At 44.3% G+C, this 16742-nt stretch overlaps 7 protein-coding genes across 7 annotated transcripts; 3 read left to right on the forward strand and 4 right to left on the reverse strand.

Annotated features, from left to right (window-relative positions):
• Window positions 1-97: 97 nt before the first annotated feature.
• Window positions 98-1822, reverse strand: BCIN_04g02100 (hypothetical protein). Its single transcript, XM_001557267.2, has 2 exons — window positions 1125-1822; window positions 98-1074 (listed from the first exon to the last, which is right to left on the reverse strand). Exons 1-2 carry the CDS (start codon window positions 1639-1641, stop codon window positions 521-523), a joined length of 1071 nt encoding a protein of 356 aa, XP_001557317.1. The 5' UTR covers window positions 1642-1822; the 3' UTR covers window positions 98-520.
• A 79-nt stretch (window positions 1823-1901) lies between these two features.
• Window positions 1902-2818, forward strand: BCIN_04g02110 (hypothetical protein). The gene is made up of 2 exons (XM_001557266.2): window positions 1902-2101; window positions 2238-2818. Exons 1-2 carry the CDS (start codon window positions 2032-2034, stop codon window positions 2588-2590), a joined length of 423 nt encoding a protein of 140 aa, XP_001557316.1. The 5' UTR covers window positions 1902-2031; the 3' UTR covers window positions 2591-2818.
• A 3-nt stretch (window positions 2819-2821) lies between these two features.
• Bcsiw14 lies at window positions 2822-5218 on the reverse strand. The gene is made up of 5 exons (XM_024692435.1): window positions 4859-5218; window positions 3875-4804; window positions 3606-3804; window positions 3368-3557; window positions 2822-3313 (listed from the first exon to the last, which is right to left on the reverse strand). The coding sequence occupies exons 2-5, from the start codon at window positions 4152-4154 to the stop codon at window positions 3038-3040; spliced, it is 945 nt and encodes a 314-aa protein (XP_024548210.1). The 5' UTR covers window positions 4155-4804; window positions 4859-5218; the 3' UTR covers window positions 2822-3037.
• A 3161-nt stretch (window positions 5219-8379) lies between these two features.
• On the reverse strand, window positions 8380-10764 carry BCIN_04g02130 (hypothetical protein). Its single transcript, XM_001557263.2, has one exon. It carries the CDS (start codon window positions 10681-10683, stop codon window positions 8704-8706), a length of 1980 nt encoding a protein of 659 aa, XP_001557313.1. The 5' UTR covers window positions 10684-10764; the 3' UTR covers window positions 8380-8703.
• A 227-nt stretch (window positions 10765-10991) lies between these two features.
• Window positions 10992-12216, forward strand: Bcalg14. Its single transcript, XM_024692436.1, has 2 exons — window positions 10992-11293; window positions 11346-12216. Exons 1-2 carry the CDS (start codon window positions 11228-11230, stop codon window positions 12051-12053), a joined length of 774 nt encoding a protein of 257 aa, XP_024548211.1. The 5' UTR covers window positions 10992-11227; the 3' UTR covers window positions 12054-12216.
• A 14-nt stretch (window positions 12217-12230) lies between these two features.
• On the reverse strand, window positions 12231-13230 carry Bcrsm25. The gene is made up of 3 exons (XM_024692437.1): window positions 13142-13230; window positions 12712-13092; window positions 12231-12662 (listed from the first exon to the last, which is right to left on the reverse strand). Exons 2-3 carry the CDS (start codon window positions 13080-13082, stop codon window positions 12308-12310), a joined length of 726 nt encoding a protein of 241 aa, XP_024548212.1. The 5' UTR covers window positions 13083-13092; window positions 13142-13230; the 3' UTR covers window positions 12231-12307.
• Window positions 13231-13256: 26 nt separating this feature from the next.
• Window positions 13257-15335, forward strand: BCIN_04g02160 (hypothetical protein). Its single transcript, XM_001557260.2, has one exon. The coding sequence runs from the start codon at window positions 13405-13407 to the stop codon at window positions 15202-15204; it is 1800 nt and encodes a 599-aa protein (XP_001557310.2). The 5' UTR covers window positions 13257-13404; the 3' UTR covers window positions 15205-15335.
• Window positions 15336-16742: the final 1407 nt, after the last annotated feature.

Raw genomic sequence — 16742 nt, forward strand, 5'->3', positions numbered from 1 at the left:
CATAAGTTCATAACTTTTGACTATTCGTACTGTCTCCGGATGCTGTACAACCCTTACCTGCCATTCAATGACAAAGCAGTTATGATGAGACTCACAATAGAATCTTTTTCAGATTGTTCATGAATCACAAGTGACATTCGTCCGAACAGTCGGTTTTTGGTACATACATTACTACACAGACCGAAATGATAGATTCAATACGGATCAGAACATCGGTCTGATATTTCCAAAGTGTTCTTCCATAGGACACTAGTGGAGCCAAGAAACAACATGAAATTCAGTACAAGGTGGAAGAAGATTCAAATGCAGGAAGTATATATCCATATCTCGAAAGAATGATCATAGATTGACCAAGATGACTGCGGCCACTGTATTATATTGAAAATCGTCCTCTATTATATCTGTAACGAAAGACCCTCACATAAAGTCATTCATCCAGTCTTTTGCATAATGCACCCAGCCCAAACGCCTTGCTACAAAGCAAATACGCTACATAAACGTATACACGTCAAAATCAGTATTAATTCCTGATGCCCATACTTTCCAACTTCTTGCAGCTCGACATTGGCATGTCTCTAGCCCGCTGAATCTTATCCACATCGCTACTAAACCAGCCTTGGGCTTCCTGGAGTAACTGGCTTCGTTGCTGTACCTCTTGTTCGCACCCAACCTTTAATCGTGAGACATATTGAACCTCCGCTTCTCGGTCGATTTGTGCGAATTGATGTGCACTAAAACCCTTGATCTCGGCAGGGTTTACATAGTAGTCAACGTTCATTCTCGAGCTGACTCGGTGGTGAGTATGCGGCGGTATAGGATTGTCGAATCGCATAGAAGGACCACTAGAACCACCCCCAGAAAACAGTGACCCTAATAAAGGTAGACCGAAGAGGAGTATGAGTGGCAATAAGTTCATAAGGGTCTGAGTCAATGAAGCTGGTGCTTCTGGCGGTGCATTTGGGTCTCTCGGCCTCCTCCTTGGTCTTGCACCCCCGAATTGATGTACTCTAATACCAGGTCCACCACCCAGGTTGAAAACGAATCCTGGCTGATCATTGAACATTCCACCACCACCTAAGGAAAACGTTAGTTCCAATCAACTTTACCAGACTCGGGAATCGTACCAAAACCTCCTCCTCCAAAAAATCTCGTGAACATCTCTTCCGGACTGATCTCCTCTTCCCACATAGATCTTCCGCCGGGTCTCGCAGCAGCCCCTCCAGCACTTCTCTGTGAAAATCCCGAGAAGGGATTTGACTGTGGTGCTCCTGCACCGAATCGACTATCTGGATCCCCGCCATATCGGTCGTATTGTGTTTTCTTGTCCTTATCGCTCAAAACCCCAAATGCCCTACTGACCATCTTGAAAGCTTCATCTGCATGTTCGTGCCCATTCTTATCCGGATGGGTCAACAAACTCAGTTTCCTGTAGGCCTTTTTAATCTCCGACTCCGTCACTGTAGTTTTAACTTCTTCTAGCCCCAGAATATCGTAAAATGCTGTAGGCGCACATCTTCTAACCCTTATGACAGCAGCCTTTTGCTCGATTGTATATTTGCGGTCTTGATTCCCTTGGTTGTGTTCTCGCGATTTTGCGGTTCCGTTGGCCTTTGTATCAGCGCCAGAAGTGGTGGCCGGCATTGCGCCGTTATTTGTTGAATTATAAGAATCGCAGATCAGACAGTGTGTCTCGTCGTGTCAATGTCCCGATTGTCATCAAACGTTAGACCTCGCAAATGGTAACAATTATTATATCTTGATGGTGTCGCAGTTTGTTATGGCCACGATGCTAAAGTGCCTGTCGATGTTTCTCTTCGCTATCGTACGCTAATGCATGGATTGTACACCGGAATTTTGGGACAATCTAACCACGTGATGGCCTTTTCTGTACCATCGTCATAGAAGCCGTGTTGATTGCATATACAAATCAATGTAGATATACATCACGGTAGATTATCTTATATTTTATCTGAATCTGAAGCTTTATTCTCATACGTTCCATTTACAATTTTAATTTATCAATCGAAGAAAATGTCCGATCAAGACCAGGCAGTTGAAAATGCCAAAAAGACTACAATTTCTTACGCACAAGATTGGGGCCGTGAGTCTCATCCCCCTCAATTGACCCCTCCATACATTTAAATAGCCCCTTTCTCTGCCATGAAAGATTGCCATACAATCGAATCATTTCCTATTCTTTCAAGTATACAGAAACGCTAACTCATCTCTCACTGTAGGCTCACCTCTCCCCCCCGTCCTCCTCGCAACCTTCACTACTGCGCTACATGCTCGCCCCCTCCAGCCTCTCCCCCTAGCCTTCACCCCCGTCTTTCTCTTCAGTACCTACCTCAATCTCTCTGGGTACGCCATTGACTCCGCCGGCTTGACAGCTGCCTGGTCTGGTCTCTACCTCATCTTGGCAAACCGAAGGAAAGCCTCGGGAAAGAACATGTATGCAAGAATTGGGAGCAAATTTGGAGCGAGAGGTATGGTCCGAGGTGCTGCAATGGGTGTTGCAGGTTTGAACTTGGTAGGCGGTGGAATCACATATGCCTTTGGCAAGAGGGCGGATGAAGATAAAACTCTTTGAGTGTATGAATAGCTAAGGTTTGGGGCATTGTATCATATTATGTGTGTAGAGTAAAGGGTTCAAAAGGGTATCAAAAGAAAAGTGTCGACATGAGCAGCGGTGATATCAGTCTACGGTCAATTGTCAACAGCAAAGCCATTGGGTTTGGATACAATTTCTCATGAAATGTCTCGAGAGTTGTTTGTATGAAGAATGTGTGTAGCCAGGTATGAATTAGAAGTTTATACATATTACAATGAAGTATATTATAAGAATGCTGTACTCTATCTCGAGTATGTAAGTGCAGCGTGGTGGCCGTAATCCAATACCACCCTTTAAACTCCGATCCGCATCGGCCTTAACGCGCACTGCATAACCGACGTCTTTCTAGTACCCTATCCCAAAATATGCCAGTCCCACCCAATATAATACCCAAACACCATAGAGAATCAGTTGACATGTAGCCAGCTAGTGATACCAGAATCGCATCAAGTTCAAGTAGATCCAGATAAGCAACATCGCAAGGGCGAGAGGACGAGCCTTCTTGAAATACTTGGTGACAGATGGCTGAACTGACTGATTACGATCGAGACCACTGAGACTCGAGACTTGATACTCTGTGATGTATTTGATATCGACATCACGAGCCTTTGGTGCGGCGAACGTCTTGTATTCCTCAACGATAGACTGAACATTCCAGCCAGAGACGTGACGAATGATGGCGGCAGCACAACCAGTGCGGTGCTATGGGTTTTGGTCAGCTTGCACTCGGCCAGACAGGGGATCAGAGTTAATTACCTTGCCATGATTGCAATGAATTAATAATGGATGATTTTCCTTGTCGAGAGAGATTCTCATGATTTGGTTCATGATGTGCTCGGGAATGTCGACCTTTTTGGTCCCTTGCATTTCGATGACATAATGACGTATGCCATGAGCCTCCATGAATGCGAGAAATTCGGGAGGGAAGTCTTTCTTTACGAGGGTGCTTCAGAACTTAGTACTAGCCATCGAACTCGGGCATGCAATTACTCACACGATAGATTTCAACCCGAGAGTTCCTAGATACTCAAAGTCCTCTTGTTGAGGGAAGCTGCTACGGTAAATTGCATTTGGAGCAATGACGCCAAAGTTAAGATGGTGCTTCTCCTTCTCCTTCTCCTTCTCCTTGTCCTTGTCCTTTTCCTTGTGCTTCTCCTTGGCCAAAGCTTTGGTAGCGTCAACCGATTTGGTCACTGTGCAATTTTCATGTCAGCTAACGATCCAATATACAGGACTGAAAATATATGAGTGTAATCCAATTACCTTGTGCTGCAATCGTCTCAATTTTGGCAGGGAACAATGCACCCAGATCCTTTCCAACATCGGCACTTTGGAGAGGGGTTTGGTGGGATGAGCTTCGCGCCTCTCGGTGCTTCTTGTCCTTTTCCTTGTCGTTCTCGTCTTGACTGCTGCTGTATCTGGCCTCATGAGGGGCCATTGCAACGCCTGCGACACTGGCGTTTCCTGACTGCATAACTTCTTGTTCAGTAGCGAAAACTCTGGTCGATCGTCGGGAGATTTTTGCGACTGGTTCATCCACCATGTTATGTTGTTGGGGGGTGTAGAGTTACGTGAAGATCGTAGAGTTCTATGAGGATAGAAGTGGTGTATGTACAAATCGTCGTTTGACAATCGTCGTTTTTTCGAGGGGGTTAAGTGTGTCCTGAGGGTAGGGGTCTCTGGCGTATAAGATGTTGGTGCTTGGAGAAAGGGAATCCTCTCGACAAGTGAAAATTATCCTTCAAGGGTTGGCCTCTATTGACCACGGACAAATTTCTTCATTAACATGCTGTACGTAGATGAATCGATTACGGTGCTCTTGAGATGTTTGGAGTGTGGTAGGTGAATGTTCCGCTGCAAGGCGTGGTGTCGTATGAGGGTAGGAGAAGAGGTTGTGTGTGCGTGTGTGTGTATTTATGTGAGTGTGAAAGAGGGAGGGAGGAAGCAGGTGAGATGGTTCTATTTGATAAGGATAGAAGGAAATAACGAACACCTTAAATTCTGGGGAGAATTAAAGCAACGAGCATTGTGCGAGAGCTGGATATGGCGGATTCATAACTAAAATTGTAACTAAAATTGATCGTTCCAAAAAATATGATGATTTTGGTGATTTATCTACCTAGTCGTTCCTAGCATAGTAGTCTGTCTGTCTAGGTAAGCCAATTCCAAGGAAGTTATTAATGTCCGATGAATCTAACTCAAGTCAGACAAGGTAAGATTTGGCTTAACTAATAAAGATGTTCGAACATTCTGCTCTGCACACTTTCGCCATTGTCCCGAGGAACCCCAGAGTTTGAGCCATCGTTAAAGGTTTTACCTATTCTTAAGTAAAGTCACCCAGAAGCTGCTTCATAACGCAAATCACGACCCATCTTTTGGCGATTGGGGATATATGCAACACGTCTGTGTATAAACGCACAAATATGAAGAGACGCAAAATAGGTATATACGTCCAGGGACATAATTATGCTTTCATTTCTGGAGAGGGCATGCCAGGTAGCTAATTGACGTGGCTGCTAGTGAAGTGTGGATTTTTATTCCACGGTCTGTACCTCGTACATAGAAATTAAGCGGCAAATGCAAATCAGGAGATAAATTGAAGTTCCCCGTTACATCCGCACCTGCGTCTTCATTGCTAGCTCTGGACACAATGCGTCTGAAGGCATGTCTCTGCAGGGTTGCTGCATTTTATTGGAGTCCGCCGATACCCCCAAATAACATTGTGCTGTAAGATCATGCACGAATGATCTTTCTGCCTTAAGTTTGTGTTAGATACCGATATCCTGTCCAGAAAGTGGTGTGCTCGTGTGCTCGTGTGCCCTTTGGCGTGCCCTGTAGTGTGCCCTGTGGTGTGCGCTCAGGTTTGATAACATGCGATAATGCTGGGCAGACTTATCACTAGGCAAGAAGCGGCATATGAGTGCCAGATCGAACCTATTAGGGAGTGAATCATTGACGGATTTGCTAACTACCTGGGTGCTTGACATCCCCAAGTCCCGTCTGTGATAGGTACGTACCTACCTGGCCTCGAGAGTATTCAATATACAGCTAACCAGAAATACAGTTAACCGAGCCATGACAAGTCTAATCCATTACTGCCGATCAATAAATGCTCGCTGGATGATCTCCTCGACGCTTAATCCCAAAAGCGTAACGGTGGAGGAGAGACAATTCCATGGGGAATACAGCCACGACAGCTAGCTTTCGCCAGTCAAAATATGACCAAACGGAATTTCCCCATTCACCGGCAAACACCCCCCACACGCCTCGAATCCCGCCACCACGATCTCTGTTGAATCCTACTCTATGTCACACACCCTTTACTCGCATTCCACTCTCGCGATATCGACATGTAGAGTGTCTGCGATGCCAAAAACCACTTCTCACTCCTCGCCAGCAATAATCACTTCCAAATTCAGTGTGGGTGATAGATACCCTCCGTACTCCAGAAAATCCCCATAAGAGCTTTGACGAAACTCAATTTTCGCCAAGACACCAATCACCATCTCTCCCATCAAGAAAAATTATTCATACCATTAGAACCTTGATTGCTTCATGGAAAACCCTATTGTTCAGCTTCTAGATTTATTAGAGAATGTTTGGCATTTGTTACATGCGTCAGGTTGATGGGGAGATATGAGTAGCACATCTACTTCTAACCCAAGCTTACGTGAAAGACGGCACTCGAAGTTCAATTAGAGATGAGGAAGGCCACGAGTAGAATCATTATCCTTAAAATTTCCAAGATATGAGAGTACATGTCATCGACGCCTTGCTAGCTAGTTAGTCTTGTCCGTCCTCCGTACCATTGTCGATCAGGAAATTTTGGCCGGCGCGTAAAGAAGGCGGATAACGACGAGGAAACTGCGGGATTGTCATCAACCAAGGCCTACGCAGTTTTGGATATTGAATCTTGGGAGCGATGACCGATAGCTTCTAATATGACTGCATTCAAGACATAGCCAGCAATCGCACTTCTTCGACAATACGTTCGCCAAGCATTCAACTAAGTCGTTAGCCTACGATTTCATGAGAAGTGTGACATAGTAGATACCGTAGTCTCATCGAAACCGATCCATTGAATCTGGAGTCGAGTTACCCTCCACGAAACCAAGGTTCTTTGAAAGTGCGATAAAAGAACAGTGATACATGATACATTCAAAGGTATTGACGAGAGCCGCAGATAATGTGCAAATGCTGCTGCGAGTTCCTCGAATGCCAATTCGTGCCTAAGGCAGCATGTGTATACAAATCTTGACGTCGAATCCCGCGGTTTCAATCTGGCGTTCGAATACCATTTCCCCGGAAACGTTTATCGAATTTCAAAGTAAGTCCTGTTAGATACCTACCTAGTCCATCATACTTATTGTTTGATTCCTACCTCGGCAAATTCAGACGGGATACTTGGAATGTTTCACTTGAGAGCCGTCTTGTCAGTATTACAGTCGTGTTGTTCAGAATGGGGGCTAGAAAGGGTTTCCTATTCAGCATTTGACTTTTTAATATCTACCAGCCTTTGAGAAAACAAGACTTCCTGGAGACAAAACAGTCGCTGTCAATGGTAGCGTCACTGACGAGAAGGGTCTTATTGGCGATTTAATTCTTGCGGAAAACGGAAGACCTTGCCGGAGAAAGCAGTGTAGTGGCTCTTTTCATCCACAAAATCAGATGAGGTATATCCCAGAGTGCATAGTATCTTCTCTGAGACCCCATTCTCCGGCGACTATAGTAAATCCCGGGGCTTTTCTTGAGTGATTTTCTCGAAGCGTGGTGAAATGCTATCAAGCTTGCAGTAGGTATCATTCTCAGAAACATCCGTCAAACTCCCTGATTAAGCCTTTTCACTTATCTCCAAAGGTAGATTTGTCTCAGGCTGAATATCTTGTGGAGGCTCCATGAGGTTCTAGACATGCAATCCTGTTATCCGAGTTCTACATTTCTTTTTCCTGCTCAAACCTATTCTCCCAACCTCTATAAAGTTTTTCCTCGAGAATCAAACGGGAAGTTTCGACGGATTTGAAAAGTGGCGGTTGCATTCGATATTGTGCTGATTCACAATAGCGGAGTGCCCGGTGTCAGTGGGTGCCAGTGAGAAATCGCAGATGATTTGAAACACATTCTAGGCTTTGTCTCTGCATGAAGCTTATTTCTGTAAGGAAAGAAGAGGTAAGATGGTGCTAAGTATCAAAGCTTATAAGTTATTGATAATGCATGGAGACGAGGAGGATTGATTACTTGCATTAAATTTAGGGTTGCAGAAAGGTGTGTCGATTGCCTATAATATTGTCTGTGTTGAAACATCAGGATCGGCGGTATCGCCGTATCGATCGAGATGGTTTCTAAATTGAAAAGTGTCAAAATTGAATCTCCCCTCTAGGAGAAAAGCTTGAGTTTAAGTTAAAAAGCAATTCTGTGCTAAGTGTTCCCGATTCTTTGGTTGGTATTTCTCATGTCTCAACCACTTAACCTAACCATTTTCCCCATACTATGAGTTTGTGACTTTTCCGTGTTAGGGTTAGGATCTCACGCCGTTCTATAAGGAGAAATTGTTTGTCAGATGTCCCGGCCGCTGTTGGGTTTGCAGTTTCGTTTGATTTTTTGGAAAGAAGTTTGTGAGAAATGCCGTTGAAACTCGAGTTTCTTGGCCAATGGGATGGTACCATTGGGACCGTTTGACTTTGTGCATTCGTATTTCAAACGATTGTTGGTGACTACGAAAGTCGGAAGGCCATCAGTGATGTTGCATATTCACTTTCAATGTTCGAATCTGAAAATATAATCATTAATCGGGTTATTGTTCTATTTCTAATAAGTTGGTTATCTATACAGGGTATCTTAATCATAATTCATAATCCGTGAAGTCTTTCAATACAAGTCATAAAACCACCATGCTAATTTCCAAGCCAGTTCCAAAGCCAAATCCCAATCCAATCCATACAGTAAAACTCCAATTCAAGTCCAATAATAATCCCGATCCAATCCCGATCCCCGAATCCCCATAGCAAGACAAGGTGTTCCAAGTCAAGTGAATCAATGACAATCTCAGGGTCCTTACATGCTCCATGGGAAACCCCATGGAGGAAGTTCCCCACCTACATAGTGGAGGTGTTTTCAATTGTCATTGCTTCAAGTGACGAGGAAACCTCGTCTCGCGATGAGGACTTGGAGTTATAGTAAGCTCCTGCGCCCACTGCCAATCCGCCAAGCAACAAGCTCAACCCAAGAGCCTTCCCTAAGCTCAATTTTGCGATTTCTTGAGTGGGCAAATCCTCATTTTCCTTGAGCGAAAATTTACCAAAAGCCTCTTCAAAACCAGCATCCAGTTGGTAAGCTTTAGGTTCTGGGACGTGAAGTTTTGGATTGGCAATCTGAATCTCATGGTGATTGTTGCTCGTCTGGCCAAAAGCATGCTTTTGGGTCATGCTGTTGAAGAAATTCTCCTTTCTCTGAGCAGATGGCGCTTCAAGTCTTGGCCTGTTTGGTGGATTACGAAGTCGATGAGCCGGACTGATTGGAGCCGCTGGTAGTTTGCCATAAAATGGAGAAGGGCCGTTGAACGGAGCGGGGGATTGAGAATGGGATGGAGATTGACCGAAGTGTTGTACAGAGGTCTCATGATTGGATATCTGATCCAGAGCACGATGCCGAATGTTGAAGTCATGGTTTACACGAGTAACGGTAGGGTCCCAATCCATCTCCTCGCCTTCTTGCAATTTCCAGTCTGGCAACTCACCAGTTGCTAGGTAATGGTTGAACTCGACGGGGTTCAAGCCAGAGGTGGTAGTTTTTAGAAGAAGATCCGTTTGTCTTGGAACTTCAAGGCGTCGATTGTGGTTTCGAGCAAAGGTATTTGCGGAAGTATTTTCGCGAAAACCAGATGTGTGACTTTGGCGATCATGTTGATATAACTGTTCCTGCTTGTACTGGCCGCCTCGCTGAGATTCGTATGTTGGTGGTGAAGGTGTTTGATGATGGCCTTTTGGCGTTGAGGCCATGATTTCATCAAGAACATCTGCCAATGCATTGCCGGACTTTTCGGAAGTCTGGAATGCCGATGGTGTATATATTGGGCCTGGAGTTGATTTCCAGAGTGCAATTTTTTTGGGGCCAAGATAGAAACGTGATCCGTATGCAATGAGAAAGTTGATGAAGATGGTGCAAATATTTGCTATCATCATTGTGTGGGATGAAAGGTGTGCAAAAGGTCCATATTCGAAAGTGAAGCATAAAATGACTCGCAAGACCAGTTGCAAAAGTACTTGATATCCATACCAGTCGAAGAAGCCAACGATACGTTTAGGATTTCCTCTTGGATACCATCGGGAAAAGAATGGGTTCATGCCGCATGACAAGAAGTTGAAAAGAATGCTCCATCCAAAGCATCTCTTAGATGCCAAAAAAGAGACGATGTTGAGTGTTAGGTTGTCCGATAAATAGGGGATTAAGTTTAAGGTCTTGCTCAAAATGCCTGTAACATTAAAGAGGCCTAGAACAAGAGCGAGGATCTGCCCGATAACAACGAGGTACCAGATCTTTGAGACAGTTGGGTAGAGGAGGGTTTGATATATGACATTTTGAAAGGTATCCTTCCATGTCTTTTGGCTTCTGATCCGTTCACTAAGAGCGTTCAACCTTCCCAGCCAGTCAGATTTTGCGAATTTGTCTGCTCTATCACGTTGTTCCTGAGCCTTTGGTGCGCAATTTTCGCAAACCATTGGATAACGCTTGTCCAGATCTTTCTTGATAACACGGATCTTCTCTTCAGAAGCCTGATAGTTTGTATGTTCAGGGTCAAGCTCGACATCGAGCTGCCTCATGACATCGTAGTGGTATTGTTGGTTCCGCAAGCATCGTTCGCAAAATATAGATGATTCAGTAGTGTTTGCTTGGGTGTCCTGAAAATTGAGATTTGATCCAGTGACTGACGAGGGTGGATCTGTAATATTGCCATTATTGTCCAAATAATTGGTGGCTTCACAGGTTTCACATTCAAAAGATGAGATTTGAGAATTCCATGTAAGATTTGACTTTCGTCCACAGTAAAAACAAACTAAACGTTTGCTGAAAAACATCTTTGATGGAGTGAATCTGATTGGTAGTTTGTAAGTTGATGACAGTGTGAGTTGTCTTGATGATTTGAAAGTTGTGAAATCTGTGAGGCTGTAGTTGCATGGTTATGGAAGATCATGTCGAGGGGGGATTTGTGCCGCGTCGCGTTGTTGAACGTGATTTTTTAAAGTTCAAGTCTAGACGATTACTCGATCTTTTAGCTTCGGCCTTTATACACAATAGGAATAACCGATTCGGTTCGGTGCAGTATTGATCGATGGAAAGGAAAGAGACAACGATAGTAATTGTCATGCTTACCGTACCTGATACTGATGATGAATGACGATGATGATGATTTAAAAATAATCTTATAGGTTGTCATCGTATCGTGTACTGTTGTGGTTCCATGGCATGAGAGCCGTATATCAAATCATCTCATTCATTTATTCAATTCTTACCCTATGTTCAATTCACACCACACACTCATATACAAACTATTTCGTGTCCTCTCCTTGAAGGGACCAGAAACATCCATTTAGCCCCTTCAGCCTCGCATGGACTCCAACGATGATCTACCTTTCAGCCTTGTCTCTGATTATAGCAGCAACATTGATTATTATCACCACTGCCTTTGTAAGATCATGTCCAATATTCTAGAACGATGCACTGATTTGAAACAATGTAGCTTCGACTTCTCTATCTGTTTTCTCCAAATGCTCGGCGACCCCCAGTCAAAAGTAAAGATGAGCCTTCTCATATGGTGGTAGTTCTTGGGTCTGGTGGTCATACTGCAGAGATGGTATCTCTTCTTCGCGATACAGATGCGGCACGATACAAACACCGGACATATATAATATCTGCGGGAGATAACTTTTCTTCTACCAAGGCTCAGGACTGCGAGGAGCGTATACAATCGAAGCTTCGACCTTCTTCACCGTGTACCAAATCTGGCGAGTTTGATGCTACCACGGGGATCTGGGACCTCATAGTTGTTCCAAGAGCGAGGGAGATACATCAACCACTTTACACTGCGCCCATATCATCCTTCTGGTGTATGCTGGGATGTCTCAAGGCACTACACAAAATCTCGATGACCAGTACAATACACCAGCAATATCCAGATATCATCATTACAAACGGTCCTGCTACTGCTGTTCTTGTGGTCATGGCAAGCTTCCTGTTGAAATTTCTTGGGGTAGCTCCATTATGGAAGATGCAAACGATTTACGTGGAAAGCTGGGCAAGGGTGAAGACATTGAGTTTAAGTGGTAAAGTTTTGTTGTGGCTAGGTATTTATGATCGATTCCTCGTTCAATGGGAAGGCCTTGCTAAACAGATAAACGGGGACAATGCTCAGAAAAGGGTCGAATGGAGGGGCTTTTTGGTACACTAGCAGAACGCCAAAATACCATCAGTAAAATGCTATTCCTCCAAATTGAGGAATCTCAATTCTGAGTGGTACCACTGGCCTAGACAATCACTACACAAAGCAATATCAGTGACCTACTAGTCCTACCACATCTATCAATGATATTTAATAAATCCTTGAAACGGCAGTCCAACATCACCCTGTAAATTTCATGCTCATTAACGCCAATTTTGCCCTTATAATGCTGTTATACATGCCTCTGGTAAGATTGAGCGTTTTCATGCGGCAGCTGTTGCCGGCTCTTCAACAGCCTCTGCATCATCCAAAAGAGCAGCATCCTCACTTTCGGTTCCAACACCAGTGTATGCTCCTTGTTGCTGCAAGTTTGCAGCCTCAACTTCTTTCGTAGCCCATGCCTTCCAGTCCTCGTAACTCTTGTCTTCCAGCTCCATTCCAACCTCCAAAGCACCTTTATGAAAGTATGCACCGACGTATTCTGCCTCTTCTCTCGCGATCCTTCGTTCGATCTCCTCTTCTTGACGGAGAGCATAGAACTCCTTACGTGCTATGTCGTAAGCCTCACTATTAGACATTTGCGTGTTGTGTATCAGCCAAAGCTGCCTCTGTACCACACTGCCGAAATGTTAACCAAACGTCGCAATACCTTGGGAATCAAATTCACCTTTCACCAGTCAAAGGTCTTCCTGGCTGTGCTATTCTACTCCAATCGCATCTTTGCCCGTCGCGTCCGTCGTCTTCCAGCACAACTCTAGGCCTTGCTAACTCCCATGGATGATCACGGAAGAATTCTTGCCTTATTCGATCTTCCTCGTATACAATAGTTTGTGGTTTGAACAGCTTGCTAGCTTTTTTCGTCCTGGGTCTGCCATTGCTTCCTCGGTGTTGAACAGGTTGCGTCCGTGTAAGAATTTCAGAAGGGGGTACTGAGCCGATTGTCTTATACCATGGCGGTGCTTGGGAAATACTTTCAGATGCGAGTAATGCCGATGCCGTTTGGTAAACGCGCGATGGCTTTAAATTGAGGCCCCTCATACTCGCAGAACTCTCGAAATGTTAGGATCTATTTCACTTAATCAGAGTATCGAACTTACAGTCTCAAGGTAATCTATGAACAATATTGCGGGGGTGGTGGTGTTCTGGGTCGCAAATATTGATAGGTTTTTGAAGACTGGCGGCAATCTCCGCCAAAATTTCCAAAATTTTGGCGATAAGTCCTAAAGTTTTCAACATATTAATCCTCAACCCCCCCACAAGCTACTAAGTCAACCACAACGGCAGATAAGGACTGGAGGGCTGGCCTGGCTCCAATGACTTTTCAGAGACGTTGACAAAAACTCAAAATGTCAGCCGGCTCATGTCCTCCTCTTGTATCTCCTCCTCGACGAGCAGCACCCTCATCTCGAAGCTAGCAGCCCCTCGACAAGCTCTTTCCTTTTTATATCCAATTGACATCTCAAAAGCTTCCACGAACCCTTCTCGACGAAACCATCTCAGAAAACCTATACAAATGGTCTCAAGTACAGTCGGACTCGAAGCATGGTTTATTTCCTCACTTGCCAGTGCAGGCCATTGCCACAAACACACCCCAAAGCCTTTACAACCGGTAACTTTTTTCACTTCTCACAGACCTAATATATCTACGAAGGATCTGCGGCCGATCAAGCTCAATACGCGAGGGCGAAGTTATACATATAATACACATTCTGAAGTGGGCGAGAAGAAGATTACGAACGAGGCAAATCAGACTCGAGAGGAGCTTATGCAACTTGTGGACCAGTACCATGGGACTTCGTATACACATCAATTACCCGTCGTAGAATCTCCAAACCTTCACCAGCCAGGTATTGGTCCCCACCTACAAATTTCGGATGAAGAGGAAGATGAATGGCCACCCCCTCATCAGGCATGGCCGGCCGATGACGAAACCAAAGAAAAGATCAAAGAGCTGGAATCCGCACTGAAGAATTTCTACTCCCACGAGGCGGAAGATGTATATCAAATCTACCGTGAATTGCCAGAACCTCGAGTTCCTTATTTAGAAGCCAACTTAAGACACATGTTACTTCGCCACTTAAGTATCGTAGAAAGGAAGGACGAGCACTCGATGCTCAGATACTTCTCGGTTGTCGACGATATGAAATCAACAGCTATTCCATTAAGTGTTTCGGAATGGACAAGCGCCATTTCTTTTGCTTCCAAATACGTTGCCAAGGCCACAGATGTAGAGGTCGAAAGTGCTCTGAAACTGTGGAGGGAAATGGAGCACATCGCAGGTGTCAGGGGCAACTATGCAACATTCAATGTTCTTTACGATGTCGCATGCAAAGCCGGCAAATTTACCCTTGGCGAAATGATCTATAAAGAAATGATAGCCAGGGGCCTCGAGTACAACCGATTTCATTATGTCAGCATGATATTTACTTGTGGTCTGAAAAGCGACGGCGATGGAGCGCGAGCAGCATATGCAGCGATGGTCAACGCTGGAGAAATTGTCGATACTGTTGTTCTCAACGCAATGATCTCGGCTCTTATCAAGTCATATGAGCCCAGCGCCGCGTTGAACATTTATGAGCGAATGAAAATCATGCACGCGGAGCGATCGGGTACACAGGAATGGCATAGGCATTTCAAAAATCGCAGAGAAGTCAAGCGTGCGTTGTTACAAATGGCGTTAGAATTCAAGCATGATCCAGAAGGCCGAGCAAAGGCTCAGCAGAGCTCCATCGTTTGTCCGGATATTCAGACGTATAGGCTGTTAGTCAACCATTTTGCAGTCACAGAGGGCGAGCTAGACAAAGCGGCTAAGTTTCTAGAAGAAATGGGTCTTTTCAACGTTCCTTTGCACGGTGCACTTTTCCTCTCTCTTTTCAAGGGATTCTGTGTTCATGGCGGTACTAGATACACGAAGTGGACGGGTGCCAGATTGGAAAGTGTGTGGAAAGCATATTTGAAAGCCCTCGACCAAGGCGTGGAAGGTATTTACATGTCGACTTGGATCGTAACGAACGTGCTCAAGGCTTTCGCAACATGCTCTGGTCAAGCGAGGGCAACAGAGGTATGGAGAGAGATAAGAGGAAGGTGGCAGCCAGATGAGAGGCAGCTAAACGCCATTATGCCGGATTTGTATAGAATTGGTATACCTGAAAATGGGTAGCCAGATTTTTTGATATGTATATCAGTGTAAAATATGATACAAATGAAGACTTCGATGATCGTTTCGCAGTACTCTATTTCTTGACATTAGATCACTGGCAGAGATGCTGCAGCAATATTACAATGCAATCAATGGTTGGTGATGTTGGATAGTGTTGGTGTCGTGAGTTCAATTATTAGACTTTTCGAGATGAAGTACGTCACCAACTTGTCACAGTCCATTCACAATTTGTTTTTACCCTTTTTTTTCTTTTTTTTTTCTTTTTTTTTCTTTTCCAATCTTTGTACAGTTCTTTATCAGAAAAAGTACAGTGCGAATAGTCAGTAATCTTGAGTGGTTTGATCCATCCTGAACGACCAATTTACCAAATAGTTGGATCGGTGTTATGACCAATTGAGGACGGCGAGTAGAAAAAGAGATGGAGACAAAACTCCACAGTGCTGATACTATATCTAAGCACATGGAAGTCATCTTACTTTCTAACAGTGCTAACAGTTATTCATTTGATTTTCTAAGCTCACTGTCCATACTTGTACTTTTTATTTCGTTTCTGACCCAAAACCAAATACTCACTGATTTGTCTGCTCGATTGCAACAACTAACAATGAGCCAATCTTCATTAAAAAATATGGAGTTCAACCGCAGTACTCTTTTATGCATTGTAATTGCTATCATCATTCTTCATTTCTTCAGAAAACTGATTCAGAGCAGAAGAGAGGAAGAAATTCGGCAGAAGCATAACTGTTCTCAACCACGTCACTATTCACACAAAGATCCCATTTGGGGCATCGATTTGTTTGTGGGCGTGGTGAAAAGTATCTCAAATGGAAACAACTTTTCTTTCTTTCAATCTTTGCTTGATACGTATGGCAAGACGTTCGAAACCAACAGTTGGGGCCAGAAAGCCATCTACACCATGGATGCGGAAAGCATACACACCATTCTTGTTACTTCACAGAAGAGATTCATAGTAGAGCCTTCTAGGCTGCATGCTACAGAAAGCTTCTTAGGACGAGTAATTTTCAACACAGATGGCTTATCATGGAAACAGGCTCACCTTGCCACGAAACCGATCTTTGCAAGGGCCCAAATATCAAATCTGGACGTTCTGGAAGAACTTATGGATGTTTTGCTTGCTATAATACCGCATGATGGTACTACTGTGGACTTGTTGCCCCTGTTAAAACGACTTGTCTGACGCCCCTAGAGTGATAATTCGCTTAATCTAACCAATCCATGTAGTTTCTTGATACCTCCACGGCGTCGATCTTTGGTAATTTGATCAACAGTTTAGAACCAGAAGAAGGTCAATTTGATACGGGGAAGTTTCTGGCAGCTTTTGACATAGCCTTGCAAGGCATCGGCTTGCGGTCGCCTTGGGAAATTTTGCTTTTTTGCAAAGCTTAGACTGGTCTTGGAAGAAAGCTCGCGAGGAGATTTACACATTTATCGACCAGCAAATTGACCAGCAAATCGACAGAGCGATCGAAAGGGCAGAGAAACTTTCCAGTTCTACCAATTCCCCAAGTCCGAACAGA

The sequence above is a fragment of the Botrytis cinerea genome, chromosome 4 (assembly GCF_000143535.2).
Source record: "Botrytis cinerea B05.10 chromosome 4, complete sequence".
Lineage (NCBI taxonomy): Eukaryota > Fungi > Ascomycota > Leotiomycetes > Helotiales > Sclerotiniaceae > Botrytis > Botrytis cinerea.

Coding starts and splice junctions, on each gene's coding strand:
- BCIN_04g02160 (XM_001557260.2), top strand. CDS start 13,405: ATGTCCTCCTCTTGTATCTCCTCCTCGACGAGCAGCACCCTCATCTCG.
- BCIN_04g02110 (XM_001557266.2), top strand. CDS start 2,032: ATGTCCGATCAAGACCAGGCAGTTGAAAATGCCAAAAAGACTACAATT. Junction 2,102..2,237: donor TTACGCACAAGATTGGGGCC/GTGAGTCTCATC, acceptor CTCTCACTGTAG/GCTCACCTCTCCCCCCCGTC.
- Bcrsm25 (XM_024692437.1), bottom strand. CDS start 13,082: ATGAGGGGCCTCAATTTAAAGCCATCGCGCGTTTACCAAACGGCATCG. Junction 12,663..12,711: donor AGACCTTTGACTGGTGAAAG/GTGAATTTGATT, acceptor ACATTTCGGCAG/TGTGGTACAGAGGCAGCTTT.
- BCIN_04g02100 (XM_001557267.2), bottom strand. CDS start 1,641: ATGCCGGCCACCACTTCTGGCGCTGATACAAAGGCCAACGGAACCGCA. Junction 1,075..1,124: donor TTTTGGAGGAGGAGGTTTTG/GTACGATTCCCG, acceptor CGTTTTCCTTAG/GTGGTGGTGGAATGTTCAAT.
- BCIN_04g02130 (XM_001557263.2), bottom strand. CDS start 10,683: ATGTTTTTCAGCAAACGTTTAGTTTGTTTTTACTGTGGACGAAAGTCA.
- Bcalg14 (XM_024692436.1), top strand. CDS start 11,228: ATGATCTACCTTTCAGCCTTGTCTCTGATTATAGCAGCAACATTGATT. Junction 11,294..11,345: donor TTATTATCACCACTGCCTTT/GTAAGATCATGT, acceptor GAAACAATGTAG/CTTCGACTTCTCTATCTGTT.
- Bcsiw14 (XM_024692435.1), bottom strand. CDS start 4,154: ATGGTGGATGAACCAGTCGCAAAAATCTCCCGACGATCGACCAGAGTT. Junction 3,558..3,605: donor CTCGGGTTGAAATCTATCGT/GTGAGTAATTGC, acceptor TAAGTTCTGAAG/CACCCTCGTAAAGAAAGACT. Junction 3,314..3,367: donor TTCATTGCAATCATGGCAAG/GTAATTAACTCT, acceptor CAAAACCCATAG/CACCGCACTGGTTGTGCTGC.